Below are 17,445 nucleotides of genomic sequence, written 5' to 3' on the forward strand. Positions count from 1 at the left end.
TCAGTTAGATTTGCAAAACATAAGGAATAGTGGGCTAGACAAATTTCTGCCAGGAATGACAGTCATTTGACCCTGCCTTAGTCAGGGGAAGAGGCTCAGCAGCTGCCTCAAGGGGGTCCCTTCCAACACAACTCTTCTGTCATAATTCTGGGTTTTGCCTACCAAACATAAGGGTAGAGAGGTGAATGAAAGCTTTGTGTAGCTGAGGCTTGATCCTCAGCAAAGATATCTTTCTTCTCCCCACATGCAGCTCTTCACCATCCTTTCACCCAACATCAGCAGCTTTGGAGCGCAGTAATAGACATGGCTGGCTGCAGCCTGCCTGCTCCACATCTCCCATTCCCATGTCTTCTATCCAGCAGCCCCTCAGTCTCTGAAACCAATAGCCTGTATGTGGTATTTTAGAAGTGCAAAGACTCTCTGCCCACAGCTTCCCATTGCATTTGACTTCAACTTTGAGTACAGTGCCAGCATTTAACACATTCCAGTCTTCCACTGCTTTTATTTTAGTTACTAGAAAATTATCATGACACAACACTGCATAAAAGTTGGAAGAAATTAAACTCAGTTACTCAAGCTGTTGTATTCAGCCACACATGGTGTGAGCTGACTGCTCCATGGGGGCTCCCCATTGGACTATCAGGGCAGGGCCCTATAGCCAGGCCCCACCTCACCACTCAGGTGGGAGCAGAGCAACCAGGAGCCCTGAGACATCTGCAGCCCCATGCATTGGGCAGTTCTATGTGGATGGGCTGAGGCCAGGCCAGGAATTAACCTGCAGGTTGGGGCAAGATTAGGTCCAGTGAGGGCATCAATATCAGACATGGACCCGAGGTGGTCAAACAGAGTTACCCTGAGCACTGTCTGGTGCCTCTCCCCATGTACACCAGTGTCTTGGACCTGAGACCCACTGACAGACTTCAAAGACAGGGGAATATGTTCCAGGACCTTATGTCTCCTCGCTTTTTTATCAAGTTGGGTTTAATATAGCATGACTGGAGGCTGGTCAGTCAGTAAATCTGGGTATGTTAGCATTATATATATCAAAAGGTACCAAATTTTTTGAAAGTTATCATTAGCCCAGGCTCATATATTCAGCATCTTTCAAGTAGCAGTACTTATTTGAGGTCTTTTGCCACAGATCTGTACAACTTTTAACTTGATATTTTGTATAATAGGTTAAAAATACCTTCCTCATTGAAAGCAATGTTTTGTGGCTGTGATAAAGAAAGCAGTCCTTTAAGCCACTTATCCCAAGAGAAGCCAAGGAGATAATAGCTAACAAATGTTTTATTGTGACAGATGATTACTTATTTAAGAGCAGAGAGGTATTGTGATATCCTAAATCTTCTCCAGTGCTCGTCAGAAGATTTTAATCTTAACACTGTAGATACACCAGAACTAAAAAGTGGGATCACTGATAATGTGTTACACTCAGTGTCTTCATTTGGCTCGAATGTATTTGAACACATGTTTTTATCTTTGTTTTTTAGTAGCTAAGGATGTCAACATTTTTTTTGATGAGCTAGAAGGTGTGAACAGCCCTTCCAAAGATGATGACTCCCTGCTTCACCACGGTAACTTGACCAGTACTTCTGATGATGCCAGCAGATTGGAAGTGGTGGGAGAGGTAAGAACACAGAAACTTATTAAAATAATGTCCACTATAAAAATGGAATAAATATGATATCATTCAAAATCTAACTTTCTGCAAGAGAACATTTGCCTTATATTAACTCATCTGGAGTATGGATGAAGGAGGAGCGCTTATAAATCTCATGGAAGGTACTAGGTGCCAGACACACAACAATTTCTCATCAAGTAAAGAACAGAACAGTCTTGATGATGCATAATGTTGATTCATAAGAACATACCAAGGAGGAATTGTTGTTCAGTACACAGTCCCTTTTAAATTATGTCTTAATACAGACAAAGCATTGTGGGCTCAGTCATGAAAAAAAATGTGCCTAAATCTGTGTCTTTTGGGCAGAAGGGAATGTGATACCCTTTAAATGTTCTGTCTGCCTATGAATGCTATGCCTACCTCAGGGAGTGGAGAGACTGTAGACTCATGCCAGGCTCTAAGACCTCCTTTTTTCTACCTGGGGGTTGTGACCACATCCAGACTACTTACTTGGAGTGGTTACCTTCCAGCTGTGCTTGAGGATTTTTAGCAAAGTGCTGACTGGTACAGATCAGAACTGGCAGGAGCCATGCTAACAACTAAGAAGAGCAGAAGACCATAGGTTATTGTTTAAGCCTCTGCCCTGAGCCTTTTGTTTACTGTCTTAGAAGGCGTAGTTACAGACAATGACTTTTTCAGGAACGAGAGTGTTTTGTGGGTTAGGTAGGTTAAATATGTTGTTCCAAAAGTAATGCATCCTATATATTTCCATGGAAACTACCACAGATACAAAAAGCACAATAACACTGATTGATAGAGCAATTTTTCTTGTACTAGAAATTCAGCCCACAGAGAGCTATGCTCCTAGAATGTTTAGACAGATAATTAGAGTGACAAAATTCATTCCACCGAGAGATGTGTTTGACCTTGCTCACAATTTCATCTTGCACTTCCCTCATTGCTCTTTCACAGCCTCCTCCGACAACCTACAAAGGGCCCTGTTCACCTGCTTGAATTATAATACAGTAACCTGACATGATATTTATGTGTAGCTTTTTGTGATCGTGTACCATGTGGTCTCATACCGAAGGGCAAGGTTGAAAGGCACACAACTTTTGCATATTAAAGATGAGAAGTGAGCAGAAAATGATCAGGTAGTGATGAGAGAGAACAGTATATGCAATTCTGCAAAACATTTTTTCACCTGTTCGATGTGTACTTCATTGGTTTTTTAAAGGGAAAGGGAAAACGTCTGAAAATTTTCATAGTTGAACAGATTTATTTATTTATTTATTTATTATAACCATAACTGAGGAAAATGAAGGGAAGGGAAAGGAAGGGAAGGGAAGGGAAGGGAAGGGAAGGGAAGGGAAGGGAAGGGAAGGGAAGGGAAGGGAAGGGAAGGGAAGGGAAGGGAAGGGAAGGGAAGGGAAGGGAAGGGAAGGGAAGGGAAGGGAAGGGAAGGGAAAGGGGGAGAGGAAAGGGGGAGGGGAAAGGGGGAGGGGAAAGGGGGAAGGAAAGGGAAGGGAAGGAAAAGGAAAAGGAAAAGGAAAAGGAAAAGGAAAAGGAAAAGGAAAAGGAAAAGGAAAAGGAAAAGGAAAAGGAAAAGGAAAAGGAAAAGGAAAAAAAGTTCCCTGATTTACTTTCCTTTACAAAAGGAAATGATGCATTTTTTAGATGTTGTTACTTCAGTCCATGAAAATGAATTCATAATCCTAAAACCTTAGAGAAAAACAAACAAACAAACAACAACAACAAAAACATATTTTTCTTACTAGTTTGCTTAGCTGACAAGTTGAAATACCATTTCCTTCAGTTGTTTGTTGTTCATGCTTAACCAGAAGATCCCTTCAAGAGTTTATGGATGCACTTTATAAACAGTACCATCAGAGATGTAGAGTTAGATGAGGATTCAGCACGCCCTTTGGCTAAAGATGTGTCATTGTTTTGTTCTGTTTCATTCTGACGGAGATGAGGTCTGAGCAAACTAAAAATCGTGTTTTTCTTTGTGTGGGTTGCTCAGAGAACAGTAGGTATGAGTTGTACAGTTACAAATCTACATCTTGGGACATACTGTGACTGGAATTTTGAAACTTTCTTTGAAGCTTCATTTTCTGAGAATTAAAGTTGCAACATAAATAAGGGGAAAATGGTTTAAGATCTACACTTCAGTTCTGCATCTATTTGCCTTTCCTTCTATAGAGTATTCAATTAATCTTCTGTACTCAAGGAAGTTAGAATGATGAAACTGGTAAAAAAAAAAAAAAAAAAAAAAAACCTACCGAAAATTGTATTTATGTTCTTGAGATTCCAGCTGATAGATGTAGTTTTGAAATTAAAACTGTAAAAGTCACCCATATGGTCTTCACTTTAAACTCAAATTCTAATGATATTTGGGTTTAGTGTTATTAACTTTGTGCAGAATAGTGTTTGTTTTAACAATCTTTGCCATAAATTGGAACTTGCACTGTTATGGCTGAAAAAAAAGTTATTCATATTCCAGTTGGGAATTTTTATGCAGGGGACTGTAATTTGAAGAAGCCACAAACAGCAGGAAAATGTGATCTCCTCAAAATATTATGATTCTATATTTATTGAGCATTCACATTGATAATAACTAAGTACCAAAGAAAGCAGGAATGAAGACAAAATCTAATCTGTCCTTAAATTAGTGAATGCTGGAGTCCATTCTAATTTTTTTTTTTAGAAGACTCACAGATAAAAGTTTGAATTTCCCTGATTTTCCTATCAGCCCTTTTGATTATGAAGTTGCATTTAAAGTCTCTATGGTTGGTAGGGTTATCTGATTTGGAGTAATGAGATAGTTGGGATAAGTCTTTAGGCAAAAGTTCTCCTAACGTGTAAATGAGTCATATGCCTATGAATGTTGATGGCTGACATTGAGAGTCTGAGGATAAGAAAACTGGTGTATTCCTTGCAAAAGAATTCCCAGTTACATAACTTTAGATAGCCAGAAATGCTAAATTTATTGCTAAAGTATAGTATTTCCCATTCTGCCAGTTTCTTCTGATATCCTTTTTCAGACAGAGGAATGGAAATTTGACACACCTATCTAGACAACTTTTCCCCCCAAAACTGCAGTAAAACTTGGTTCTAGATTTATGTTCCTTGTTTTTTTAAGGAGAAGTGAATTTTAAAGTCATGGCAGAGAGGAAGGAGAGGCAATGTCCGGAAAGCATGAATAACAAGGTGTCAGAAAGTCTCTGTCCGTAATAGTGCAAACTTAGAATGCTGACACTGGTGCAAAAAGCCCTGCAGCTGCTGTTTCCTAAAACTGATAAGCTAATTTGAGTGTCTCCATGTCATGTAAGATATCTGTGCACTCAGAGTTCCTAAAAAGAAAACCAAGTGACAATGTTGTCCATGCTGCCCTTCTGGAAGAAGGACAGTACTGGAGTTGAGATGGTTTCACAGGTCCAAGAGAAAGTAATTGTCTCAGGCAGTCGTATTTATTGAGAAATAAGTCCTACATAATAAATATCTTAACTAAATCTCTCAGGCATCCCTTAATGTAAGGTTCTACGTGCCCTGATGAGTCATTGTAGACTAAATGAATTTTCTTCAGAGAAAAGTGAAACATAGGAAGCCAGAGGGCAAATCAGTTTTTCCAATGGATTAACTGCTCCTTGTGGAGAAAGATACATTCCTTGTGTTAAAGTGTGAGCTGGTTTGTATTACCATTTTAGTTCCAATTAGGAGCGTACGTTTGAAGTGAATCTCTCAATAGGCCCTACCCATGCTTTGGATTGCACTGTGGAGCGGTCCTGGATTTCAAACCTGGATCCTTCCTAGATGCAAATAAATTGTGAGATATACTCGAGCTGGTAACACCGAGAGAGTCTCTGGAATGACCCTGGAGTGGGCCCAAAGTAAATCCTCAATCCTACGTTGTGTACAGCAGGCCCTCAGCATAGATTGTTCTCTACTCTGATGATACATCCCCATTGCACTCCTTCATGTGCTACAATACACATGGTGTCTATAGGAAATGCAGAACTGAAAGAACTGAAAGGAGGCTTAGAAATCAGAGCAGAACCACCAAGCTGGCCCACTGCCCCTAAATCTTTTGCTGCACTGTTCTTTTATTTAAATGTTCTGTTTGGTTTTTCATGTCTTTTCAACATCATTTATAGAAATAAATATATAACTAAAAAACTGTGCTTTGTGAGCTGTTTTCATATTTAATACTCTGTGAAAAATACTTCTGATATCCTGATAATGTCATTTGTCAGCATTATATGCAGTATAGAAATAAATGGTTTGTTACTGTTATTTCCTTAGGGCTTATGTCTTTTTTCTTGCCTTTATTTTCAGCTTAAAGAATAGCTCTCACTATATCAAGTCTGTATTAAGCGGTGTTAGGTACTACAGTGAAGGAATCTTAGAAAAATTCCCCTTTCTTCTTTCAGTAAACTGGGTGTACCAAGGGGATGGGATATTTGGGATGCTTTCATTGCTTTTTCTATTTAAAGAAAATGCTCACTGAGAATCCAGAAGTAATTTTACATTTAACTCCTTGAATTGGATTTATTTATTTTTTTGTAAGAATTGTTATTATCACAACTTTTTTGTAACTGAAGTTAAAAAGCATTTATCCTAAGCAAAAGTATTCTGAAAATTCCCTACTTTTCCTATAAGCAAAAGGCAGTTTGTTTGTTTTTTTGTTTGTTTGTTTGTTTGTTTTCTGGGGATTAGATTACATATTATAAAGCATTTCTTTTTATAGAAGGATGATTAAAAAGATTCTAAGAGAAAGAGGAATTAGCCTAACCCTCCCTTCAACTTGAAGTCAACTCATCTTGATGCACCTGAAGTCCCTAGCCATTATCCCTCCCTGAGGGAGAGCTGTTTGTTTCCACATATCATTCACTGTATACATTACTTGAATAAAATCCTCCAAATTCACCAGTTTTCTGCCACACAGTTTCAGTTTGGGTGAAAGGAAATATTAAACCTGTAGGTAAAAACTGTATTATGTGAAAGTAGTGTTTAAGTGTGAGGAGAAGCTACAGAGGATTTCATCTTGTGAATTTCTAAAACAGACCAGAAGTTTGCCTCTTGGATCTCAAGAGAGGGACACACTTGATCTCTTACTAACACCTCTGAGCAAAAATTTTTGCTGGAAATAAGAAATACTGCATATTGCTTTTATGTACCACCAGACCAAACACTGGAGATTATGTTCAAATAAATCTAGTGGGTGTCCTCAGCTGTTCCACAAGCCAAGAAATTTTGTAGTCTGATGAGGTATGGTGAGGAAGGCACAAGACTTTGTCCTGTGAAGCAGAGGAACTATTGCAATCACAAAGCAAGGAGAAACTTCGCACCAAATTTTGTGTTTCTCAGTATAGTTAATGTTCAAGCTGTTGATTATTCTTCTCAGGCGTACAAAGACATTCTACTATACTAAGTTTTTTATATTCAGATTTCACTTACACTATTTTCTGCTCCTTTTTTAATGTAAAAAGTTATTCCCAATTTTCTAGAGTGTAGTGGGAGAGGAATGTTGACTTGCATTCTCTGTTCTCTCCTATCCCATTCCTGTATGGCCAAACATCTACCAAAGATAGACCTCCTGGTGTTGAAATGGGGTAATTTGTACTTCTTTCAGACAATCTCATGGACACTGTATGTAAAGTAAACGAAAACTTGGAAGTCTTGTCACAATTCCTTTTCTTTCCTTTTGAGTATTACTGAAAACTTGATACAAATGCTGATGCAACAACTACCAAAGCAAATTTGCATTACTGAATTGTTTGAATTTCTCCTTACAGGAAGTACCTGATAAAAACAAAGCTAATGGATTGTATTTTAGAGATGGAAAATGTCGGATCGACTACATCCTGGTATACAGAAAATCCAATCCACAGACAGAAAAGAGGGAAGTATTTGAAAGAAATATCAGGGCAGAAGGAATTCAAATGGAAAAAGAGGTAAAGGAGTTTCTCTGGGGGAAAAAAAGATAAAAATCAAGCTTTAAACTTTTAAATCTTTGCAGAATGTGAATTGTGTTTACTCTGAATCCCCTTTCCTCTGTTGTGGTAGTGGAAAAATGCTTTTAAGCATGACTAAATATAGACTACGTTTTGCTACAGCAGCAGGAAAGTATAGCCTAAAGGAAAATCAGACACGTGAATTTAAGGTCCAAAACAGGCCATTAGAGTCATCTTTTTCAATCTTATGCACAAGTAGGCCATAGAATTTCATCCTCTGAGTAGTGCAAATAGAGAAAACAAATGCTGGTTTTGAATGGCCTAGATTCTACTCAGTGCAGAGCTCACTTTTGCACAGATGTTTCTTACCTGTTTGTTGAGGATTTTGGTACTTGTTTTAGGTGCCTATCAAGACCCCTGCCTTCCTGTTCTTGTCAGCTAAGGTGTAGGGTTGAAAACTGACTAGTCTCTCTTGCAGTCTTAATCATAAACATTAAAATAATTGAAAATTATTTAATTATTATAAATTATTTTTAGAAAAAAATTTCTAAAACAATGTCCTAAAACAGTGAATCGTTTATGAACAGGAGTGTAAAATGAATGAAAACTGCTCAAAAATGTATTGATGAGATACGCCAAGGACTCTTTTTTGGCTAGGCCTTTTTTTTTCTTAAACTGAAATACATTTTCTTAAGCGTATTTAAAAGGGATGTAAGTCTCATTTCCGTTTGGGATAGGTAAAATGAATATTTAGTTTTACTAGAGATTGATCAACTTACACTCGTGTTGATATGCATTGTTGGTCTGCTCCTGATGCAAATGGTATGGGAATTTTCAGGTTACTGACATTCGTATATTGTTTAAATGCTGTACTTTATCTCCCCTTCTGTCAATGAAAGTTTCGTACATGAGTAGATATTCTGCCTGTGTGCTTAAAAGGTATTCTTCTTTGCATAGTACTGGGATAAAGAATGGAAGCAGTTTCTCTCTCCTATAATTAAAATATTTCTTTTTGTTACGTTTTTTATAACAAACCAGGTGCTGATAGATTTTAAGAGCATGTCACTGATCACGTCAAACAGTTGCCCTACATTATTCCTTCAGATAATCTGGAAGGTAGCATCTTTGGTGCTGAAGTTGTTGCTTGATGTCTTAAATGACAGCTTTTGCTCCTTTATTACATAATTTCTTTCCCATAAAAATACCAGTGGCTGAAAGAGTTGCAAAACAAGACCTGAGAACATGGGAATGCTGCTGTGGTTGTACAGCTTCATTTCTTAGTATTGTGTCCTGCCTCCACCAGGAGAGACATTGAAAATACCTCTGAAGTTTGAGAAGTGTAGAAAATGAATGTGGAATAAATTCTCCATGTTGCTACATCTAACAGTTTTGAACTATTCTGTTATTTTGTGATTTATTTCAGTTCTTGCCTTTTACTGCGGTGAAAGTTAGGAAATCCCTTTATATTATAAGTATTATGAAACTTGAAGCATTCTACACAAAGCACGTTTTCAACTTGATGATTTAAGTGCTTATCATAGACTTTCCTTGTGCCTTTCATGATCATTTATTTGGAGTTTCCTGCTTGGGCTGCACAAATTCTCTGCCCATTCTATTATTCATTTCAGTTTCTATTATGCTATTGACATGCAGTTTTATTTCTTATTAATCTCATCTGGCCTTGGTGTGACTTCTTGCTGGCATCAGTAATTGTACATTTTCTAAACTAAGAGTGATCCATATGAGGCTGTACTACATGACTCAAGACAATGTTTTTTAAAATCTAGGATGCCAGTCTTTTAAAACTTAAGACTCTGACCTAAATTTAAACCCTGGTATGTATATTTTATGATCACTTTAGTTTCTAAATTGAATTATAATCCTGAAAGAAATAAATACATTCTTGGTACACCCTCTCTCCCTTCCTGCAGAGTAACAACTGTGCTGCATAACACTTAGATTTTAACTATGTGTTGTGATTGGTTAAAGCCTGGATTATTTCCCATGGTTTTCTATTTGTCCATTTTGGTGAGACTGCTAATCATGCAGGGTTTCAGCTCTGGAATATTTTAACTGTAGATGTCTTTTCCAATTGTTGCTTATAGTAGATATGTTGTTTCCACTGAAAAACTTGGCTCACAGATAAAATGAGAATTTTTTGTCTCTATGACCAGAGAATGTATACAGGAAACAACAGGTTGTTACTGCCTGACTGAGATAAATACTTTTACATTCAGTGAATTTGCATGGCGGTGGGTTCTTTCTTCTTTGGCTACAGGCAGTCCATATATTCACATCTGATTATGTAAGATCATAATGTGCAGTCAGAGATGCTAGAAAACTTGCAGATCTCTTCACAATGCAGTTCTGAAGGCACTCAGAAACACAGCAATCAAAGAATAATGCATTGCGGTGACTAACTCATGAGCATAACACAGCAAAATACCCAGGAAATGATGGATTCAGGGAGATAAATGTTTACTTAACTGCATGAAATGAAAAAGTGAATCTAAAATTAATGAATGAATGTTGGGATAACTTGAGGCACAGCATCAGAATCATGTAACTGATAAAGATCTGAACAGATATGTTTCTGGCTGTAGAAAATGATTATTACATGTTACCAGTATTGCTCAACAAATTCACACTCAGATTCTTCAGCTACATCACACGGTTCTCCAATGCAAGTTATGCTAGTTTTTGTGCTTTGTGTAACCAGTACTAAAGAACAAGGGGATTTCTGGCCAAGGAACCGATCATTGAACTAATAAAGGTGTAGAAAACAAAGGTCTAAGAGTGAATGGGTGGCCTAGGAGAGCAGCATATTTCATTTTCTGACCCTTCTCCCTGCTTTTCAATGTTTACTCTGTCTGTTAGTGTTTCACAAGAGAGTTAAATAAATATGATATTCTGGCGTTGGGATTCTTCATGACCACAATGTTTAAATTCTTTAATAATCTTTGAAATAGACTTGTTAATTGTGTAAAATGAAGATTCAGTCTTCAAAGGAGGTACGTTCTTACTAGAGTTGAGGTATCAGTAGCAATACCTTTTTCCATACATAGATACTTTCTCTAAACATTACATAGGACCAACACATGCCAGAGGTGACTGGCAGCGGTTAACTGGAGCTGTAATATGAATGTCTCTATTCTGAGTGTATGGTTCATATTCATCCAAATCTTGAATAGCCCATTCACTCTAAGAAAAATATACACCACTTCCATATAGAGAAAATGCAGATTGCATCTATCATTCCAAATACAGTGTTCATCTCTCTGAGATAGTAAAAACCCAGCATTTTTCTGGCAACTTTATTGTTTCAAGAGAAAATGAAGGCTCAGAATTATATTGGGTGCGTGACATTTTTCACAGGCATAAAGATTTATATGTACAGTGCATATGTAAGGTAGAGGTAGCATGCTGCTGGAAAGAAATCTGTATAAAAATGGATTTCTAATTCTTAAAAGAAAGATATCATCTTGGATTAAAGTAAATACTGTATATACAAAAAGATGTTGATGTTGGGTAGAAAATAGTCATATAGCACTAGACTACTTTTAATTTGAGCTTGGCATGTTTTTGTGCATTGTTATGTTGTTGGATTTTTTTAATTTTGCTTTTTATGACTGCACTAAACTCCTCATACAGTGCTATGAAAAGTACTAAATATGTTTTGCTTCACATTTTGTCCCAAATGTTTAATTTATAATTTGGAAATTTATTTGATACAAACTTTATTTGAAAAGGTGTTGGGCATATCAATAGAAATGGATAGACAGACATTTAGTAAGAGAAACTATTCAATGGTGAAAGAAGCATTCAGGCCCCATATTTTATATATTTTACATATTCTTGCATACTGATTTTTCCATATGAAAGTAGTGGATTGCTTTAAAGCATTCCTTTTTGACCTAACAAGCAAGTCTCTTGATGGTTACTGAAGTTTCAGGAGCTAGTTTAAGATACTTCATGGAAAGCAGTCTGTCCCTTTGGATTTCTACCTCCACATCAGTCTTAGCGTATCCCAGCTGCAAGACTCTATGTTAGCGTGCTGTTGAGTTTTTCAGAAATAATTCAATCTGTATGTTTTTTTCTGTTGCATGCCTGATTAAAAATTTAAACATTGCCACTGTAAGTGTCAACCTGTCACCAGTGCGTCCCGAATTGCATTTGCTCCATGCCTCAAGCAGTAGCTGACATTTTTGGGGCAACACCTGGCAGCTGATATGCAGCTGGTGTATACAATAGGTGTTTCTAAAGAAGCAGAAAAAGTTGAAAGGGAGAAAGGAAAGCTCAATGTAAGCTTCACTCTCGTTATAAGAAGTATCTACTAGCAGGCAGATTCTTAACCAGAAATTTAAGAATACTAGTTAATACTAGTTAATTAAGAAACCAGTATTTCAGTAGTTGATATAATGTAATTACTGGATAATAATATTTCATGGCTTTTCAGGTTTGGAGGTAGATGTGCATTAGTTGATGTTGAAGTAGTATGAGATCTATAAAGCAGTTTCTCTTGATGTGGCTGTACCTTTGCACTAATGGAACAGGACTTTAGGGGTTTGAACCATGTATTCAGTAAGAGGCATATATTTAGTAGCAACTTGGAGCCTGGTTTAGAATGATGAATGTTGAGAGAAATTACAGATGACAGAAAGAGCACACAATATAGTATCTCCATGACTCTTGACTCGTCCCTGAGTGTAAAACCAAAATAGACTTATGACTATGTCAAAGAGAGGTAAAAGTTAGAAATAGTGAGGGGAAAACAAACAAACAAACAAACAAGAGCTTTAAGGATTGAGACTTCAAATATAGTTATGCTCAAAAAATGATGAAAATATGGGATGTTATAATCAACAGCTGTTCTTCTTGAGCATAGTCAAATATTAGCATCTTTCATTCTGGCAGAAATGACATCTACTACTTTTTTTTTTTTTCTTGGTTTTTTTTTCTTAGTACTGTGGAGCCAAAACAATTATATCAAACTGTTCTGCTTTTTTTCTGCTTTGTGCGCCATCACTGCAATTGTTCACAAGAGTCCTGTTATGTAAATGTTGCTGCTGATTGTGGTTCATGAGCAGAACAGAACTAGGCTGACTTCCAGCCCTCAAGTGGCATTTGCAGAGCTCAGTTAGGAGAGGTGTTTTATAAAGTTTGCTTATGTAATTTGTCTCTCTGAGGAGCAGTGTGCATAAAAAATCATTGCCTTCTGAGTGACTATAAGTTTCTATTTCAGCTTTGATTTCAGTGCATTCATTTATTGAAAAGACAACACTTTGTAAGTAATTTATTGCTGCTATGGACATTAATTTAGTCAAGGCATATAGTTTATAACAGTTTGCTCAGCCAGTGTCCAAGTTACTACCTGAAGCTTGCCAGGATAGTTTATGGGATAGCCAGAAGCAGGGTGCAGGTCAGGAAAATAGCTCAACTAAGTAATCCTTTTTCCTAGCTGACATTTCTCTTTCATTTTCAAAGCCCTTCCTTCAAGTTGAGTTTACTCTGCATATACCAAAACCCCCTATCCACTGGAGAAAATGGTGGCTAGGAGAAGTTTCCACCACCAAAGCTGTGTTAACTGTTCTCTAAGCCTTTTTTTTACAGAAAGGCAGATACCTGTGTGCATACCTCCTATAACATATATCCGGTGCACACCCTGCCACTAGGAAGTATCAGGACAGATGTGTGTGTGATGATCCTGCATAATGCACAGGCACAGTAGGTCAGGCTACATGAAGAATGTCACTTATGACTAACAGGATTCCCTTTAGGACAAACTATATTGCTCTCTAGCTAGGAAAAAAAAATACAGGTTGCTGTCAATGAGTCTCTTAATTCTGACATTGTTCACATGTTCCTTTTCTGCTCTATAATAATGTGTGACTCCTTTAATTGCAGTGGGTCAGACTGCTGGCTGTCACCTTATCATTTAAGTCAACAGCTCAGTGACAGTTTCTGCCATCTGAGAGATCTTGCTTCTACATATTAATGCATTTTCAATTATTTGATTTTGTATGCATTGCAGATTATACATTCTTTCTTTCCTGACTGACTGAATTTTAAAACATACTCAGCAATATTTTCAAGAGATAAAATTCTTTCCCATTCTATTCCCTTTTTTAATAATGATGGAGAGCCCTATTTCTTCTATTTACCTCCAATGGTCATCCTTACCAAAAGAAAAAGAAAAGAAAAAACCTGCTTGGACACACAAACGCATGTGCACTCATTTATATGCATAGTGAAAAAAACAGTAGCCAGCATCTATCTCAAGGTAATGAAAAACACTATGTAAATGACACAGTCCCTTGACATAAGGGAGAGAACATTTTTTTGTGGTAGGGCTACAATGAGTAAAACAGTAAGATGAGAACAAGAGTGACATAGATTTCCTCATTTAAATAGCTTTCATTTGGGCAAAACCAGGACTTTGGATATGATATTAGTTACTACTGTAACTAATATCGACCATTCTGCAGCTTTCATGAGCTCCATGTAAGTTATTTCAGTCTCTCACTTTCCTGATGCTATTACTCGGTATGCAAATAACTACAACTAATGAACTTACAGTACAAATTACTCAGCCTGCAAGAGCTGCAGTTTCACAAACAGCATAATATCCCATCATTTGCAGGTACAGTTTGTTAATTAAAGTTTAAGCACTGTGTCTGATTGCATCCACAAATCAAGGATGGAGACACCAAAGTGACAGATACTATGCCTGCAAAAAAGGAAACAAACTGAAATGCAAGCCCACCACATATATTATGAGTGAAAGTGCTTCCAGCTATTTCATTTGAACATAGAGCTGTTCATTTCATCCAAGTACAGATTTACTGTTAGTTAATGATCTAATGCAAATAGCAAGAGGAGTCTTTCTTCAGCACCTCCTTTTCCAGAGAGTGCTCTCTATCCAAAAAAGTATTGTTAATAAACAGAGGGGGTGTTTCCATCTAGCTGAACCACTTAGGGAAATGATTTTACTTTCAGACACTGTGTCCACCATACAGCATAGGGACAGTTCTGCATAGAAATGTAAGGAGATACATGGAAATCTGGATCAAGAGAGTCCAAACTCAAATTTCAAAGAGCAGTTTTTAAAAATAACCATTTTGAGTGACTGAAGGAGCCCATAAATAAATATGTTTTCGAGTTGACAAATTCTGACCTTTAACATGATGATGTAAAGCTGGTAGATTAAGAAATCTGATGTAACTGTTGCTGAAAAAAAAAGATGATTTTAGATTTGAAAAAGAGTATGACTTTTGCATGGAGTGCAAAGGTAAAACAGAAACTATGTAGGTAACTGAAGAAGGAATAAAAGACCCATGAGACACTTCACCCTCAGAAATGCTGAGTAGGATTTTTTTATCAAAGAGTTTCTTCCCGTCAGTCTTCACAAATCAAAATGTTATAAATCTTTTGAAGGACACTAGGATCAAGGGAAAAAACAACCAGGAGATAGATTTAAAAGCACAGCGAAGGTTTCATACTAGATGTCCCCTATATGTCAAAAGTCACCTTTCCCTTTACAGTAATTGCTATTAAACTGCAATTATCTTTGAGATGTTATTTGTCTGCCAGTGGCACCAGGATCAAGCTCAATCTAGAAGGCTACTATCACTTAATGTACTGTGAGAGTTTTTGTTGCCCAAAGTTGACATGACTGGCTTTCTACAACAGTCCCTCACTGAGCTGGTTTTGTGAGAAGAAATCTAGAGCTGTCCGTAGGGAACGGAAAAACACAGTATATAGAAATGCCAGCATATGTTCTCATTTTGTGTTGATGTTTTTGGGGTTGAATATGACTTGTAAGGATTGCATTGTATGTACTGCATTACACTTATGATAAAATCATGATGATTTGTACCTGCAGTATCCTCCTGGTTAGGGATAATTTGGGTCTTCCCCTCCAGCACAAAGCGGTGTGGGGCTGCACTCCTTACAGGCAGTTCCAGGAGAGATTCCATGATTCTGGAAAGGACAATTCCCTTCTTCACCTTCTCTTGGCACAAGGGCTCCAGGCCCTCTCATTGACTACTTGCATTCTTTGCTATCCAGGTTAGATCACCTATGCAGTGAGTGAAGCATCGATGCTGTGTGTCTTGGACTAAATGTATTTTAATTATGGTAGCAGCCTCACAAATAGAACTAGACAAATTATCTCAGAGCTCAGTGTTTATTGAAAAAGATGTTTTTGTTTATGACTCTCTGGGCTCAAATTAAATCCAACATTATTCATTGCATACGTACATATTTGTTTCTTGCCATTTCAGGCTGGTAATGAACTGATGTTGGAAATGAAGCTTAATAAAGCTTGATCTGAGGAAATACTGATCCTGGGGTAGCCCTGTTGACTGAAACCTCTGTCAGCCAATTAGTCATGTCTCTATGTTTACAGTCTTATCTAATTTACAAAACTCTGTTTTATCCGCAAGTAACTTTTCTATTTATACACAAGAGCATTTGAGAGAAGCCCGAAAAGTGCCTGGTAGGCAAAACAATTTAGGGGTCTGTTCCTTTTGTCTTGGATATTTTCATGGTATAGCAGTTTCCTCAGGTACAGCCTGTTTTTTGCTGTTAATGGCCTTAGATAGATAATTCTTTTTATAAGTAGGATTCCTGTCGCTATTGCCAAGCACTAATATAAGAACATTAAGCTTACTTTTTTAACAACCATCTCTTATACCTGTTTAAAATTCAAAACTTTGCAAAATGAGAACCTCCATAATGAAAATGAAGGCAGAAGAACAAAATGGAGACATGTAAATGTGGAAACCATAACTCTACATTTTCTCGTCTAATATTCAAAATTCCTATAGTTTAATACCTATTAGAGTTAGGGACATTTTCTCTTTGTTTCCAGTGTGGTTTTTGACATTATTTTTTCAAGTTAGTTGCCATTATAGGCTAGTAATTAAGATATAATAATAAAGGATTTTCACACTCATAATTCTATACATGAGACGTGTAAGTATATTGTTTTCTTATATCTTTCTGTGTCTCAGAAGTAACATACCTGTCACTCAGTATACACCATTTCCTTATGTAGAAAATTTAAGGGCATGAATCTGTATATGGACAGGTTTTTAAATGGATTTGACTGAAAAATCATCTTCCATAGTTAATTTGTAAAACTCATCCATCTAATTTTAGTTCATTTTCTTTTCACATTACTAGCTTAATTGTTTTAGTCTCAGAAGTAGTCACTAATTTTTGAAAGCAGTCTATCAGCAAGTTTATTTGCTTGGTTTGTAGTAGCTAAATTCTAATTAATATATTTTTATTCACTATTAGTATTCTCTTTTGTTCTTCTTTTTGTCTATGTGTGTGTGAGGAAAATAACATGAAAGTTTTTAATCAGTCTAATATAATATAATTTCTTTTATTCAGGCCATTCCCTTTAAAATGTCCATTTAAATGAGACACAATAGACCCTAATAGCATTTATATTATTCTACTAAATGTTTACATCTGATTTTCTTAATTAAAAATATCAATAAAAATACAGTTTTGTAATGTAATTGTTCATGATTATTATTATTATTATTATTAAATACTCTAAAGAGGAGTTTCTCCATTTTTAAAAGAAAGCTATTCAGTCATGTTTACATGCATCGCTTTTTCTGTTTTGTTTGCAAAGTGGGTATACAAGGCTGTTTTGAATATAGATTTTAATTTAATGGTCTGGTGAGGATTTAGCTCCTCTGGAATTATTCTTCTGGAGTGAACGCATTAGACCTGAGAGCGCCAACATCAAGTAACACCAAACATTTTCCAATTAAGAACTCTGCTCATTATTTTGACCAGGAAGTAAAACGTATCAGGAAGTTTTTCTCTTTGTTGCAATCCTGTTTGTTA

At 36.7% G+C, this 17,445-nt stretch overlaps 1 protein-coding gene across 8 annotated transcripts in view; it reads left to right on the forward strand.

Annotated features, from left to right (window-relative positions):
• The window catches only part of ANO4 (anoctamin 4), a 162,212-nt gene that overhangs the window by 69,689 nt on the left and 75,078 nt on the right, over nucleotides 1–17,445 (forward strand). For all 8 annotated transcript variants that reach the window (XR_014943124.1, XM_015859160.3, XM_015859164.3 and 5 more), the window contains 2 exons: nucleotides 1,494–1,630; nucleotides 7,420–7,578. Coding sequence is in view for 7 of the 8 variants with exons in the window: in XM_015859160.3 (XP_015714646.1) it covers nucleotides 1,494–1,630; nucleotides 7,420–7,578 (296 nt within the window). In the remaining variant the exon portion in view is untranslated. The remainder of the gene's footprint in view (nucleotides 1–1,493; nucleotides 1,631–7,419; nucleotides 7,579–17,445) is intronic.

This window comes from Coturnix japonica, chromosome 1 (assembly GCF_054131305.1).
Source record: "Coturnix japonica strain WE chromosome 1, WE-NBRP24, whole genome shotgun sequence".
Lineage (NCBI taxonomy): Eukaryota > Metazoa > Chordata > Aves > Galliformes > Phasianidae > Coturnix > Coturnix japonica.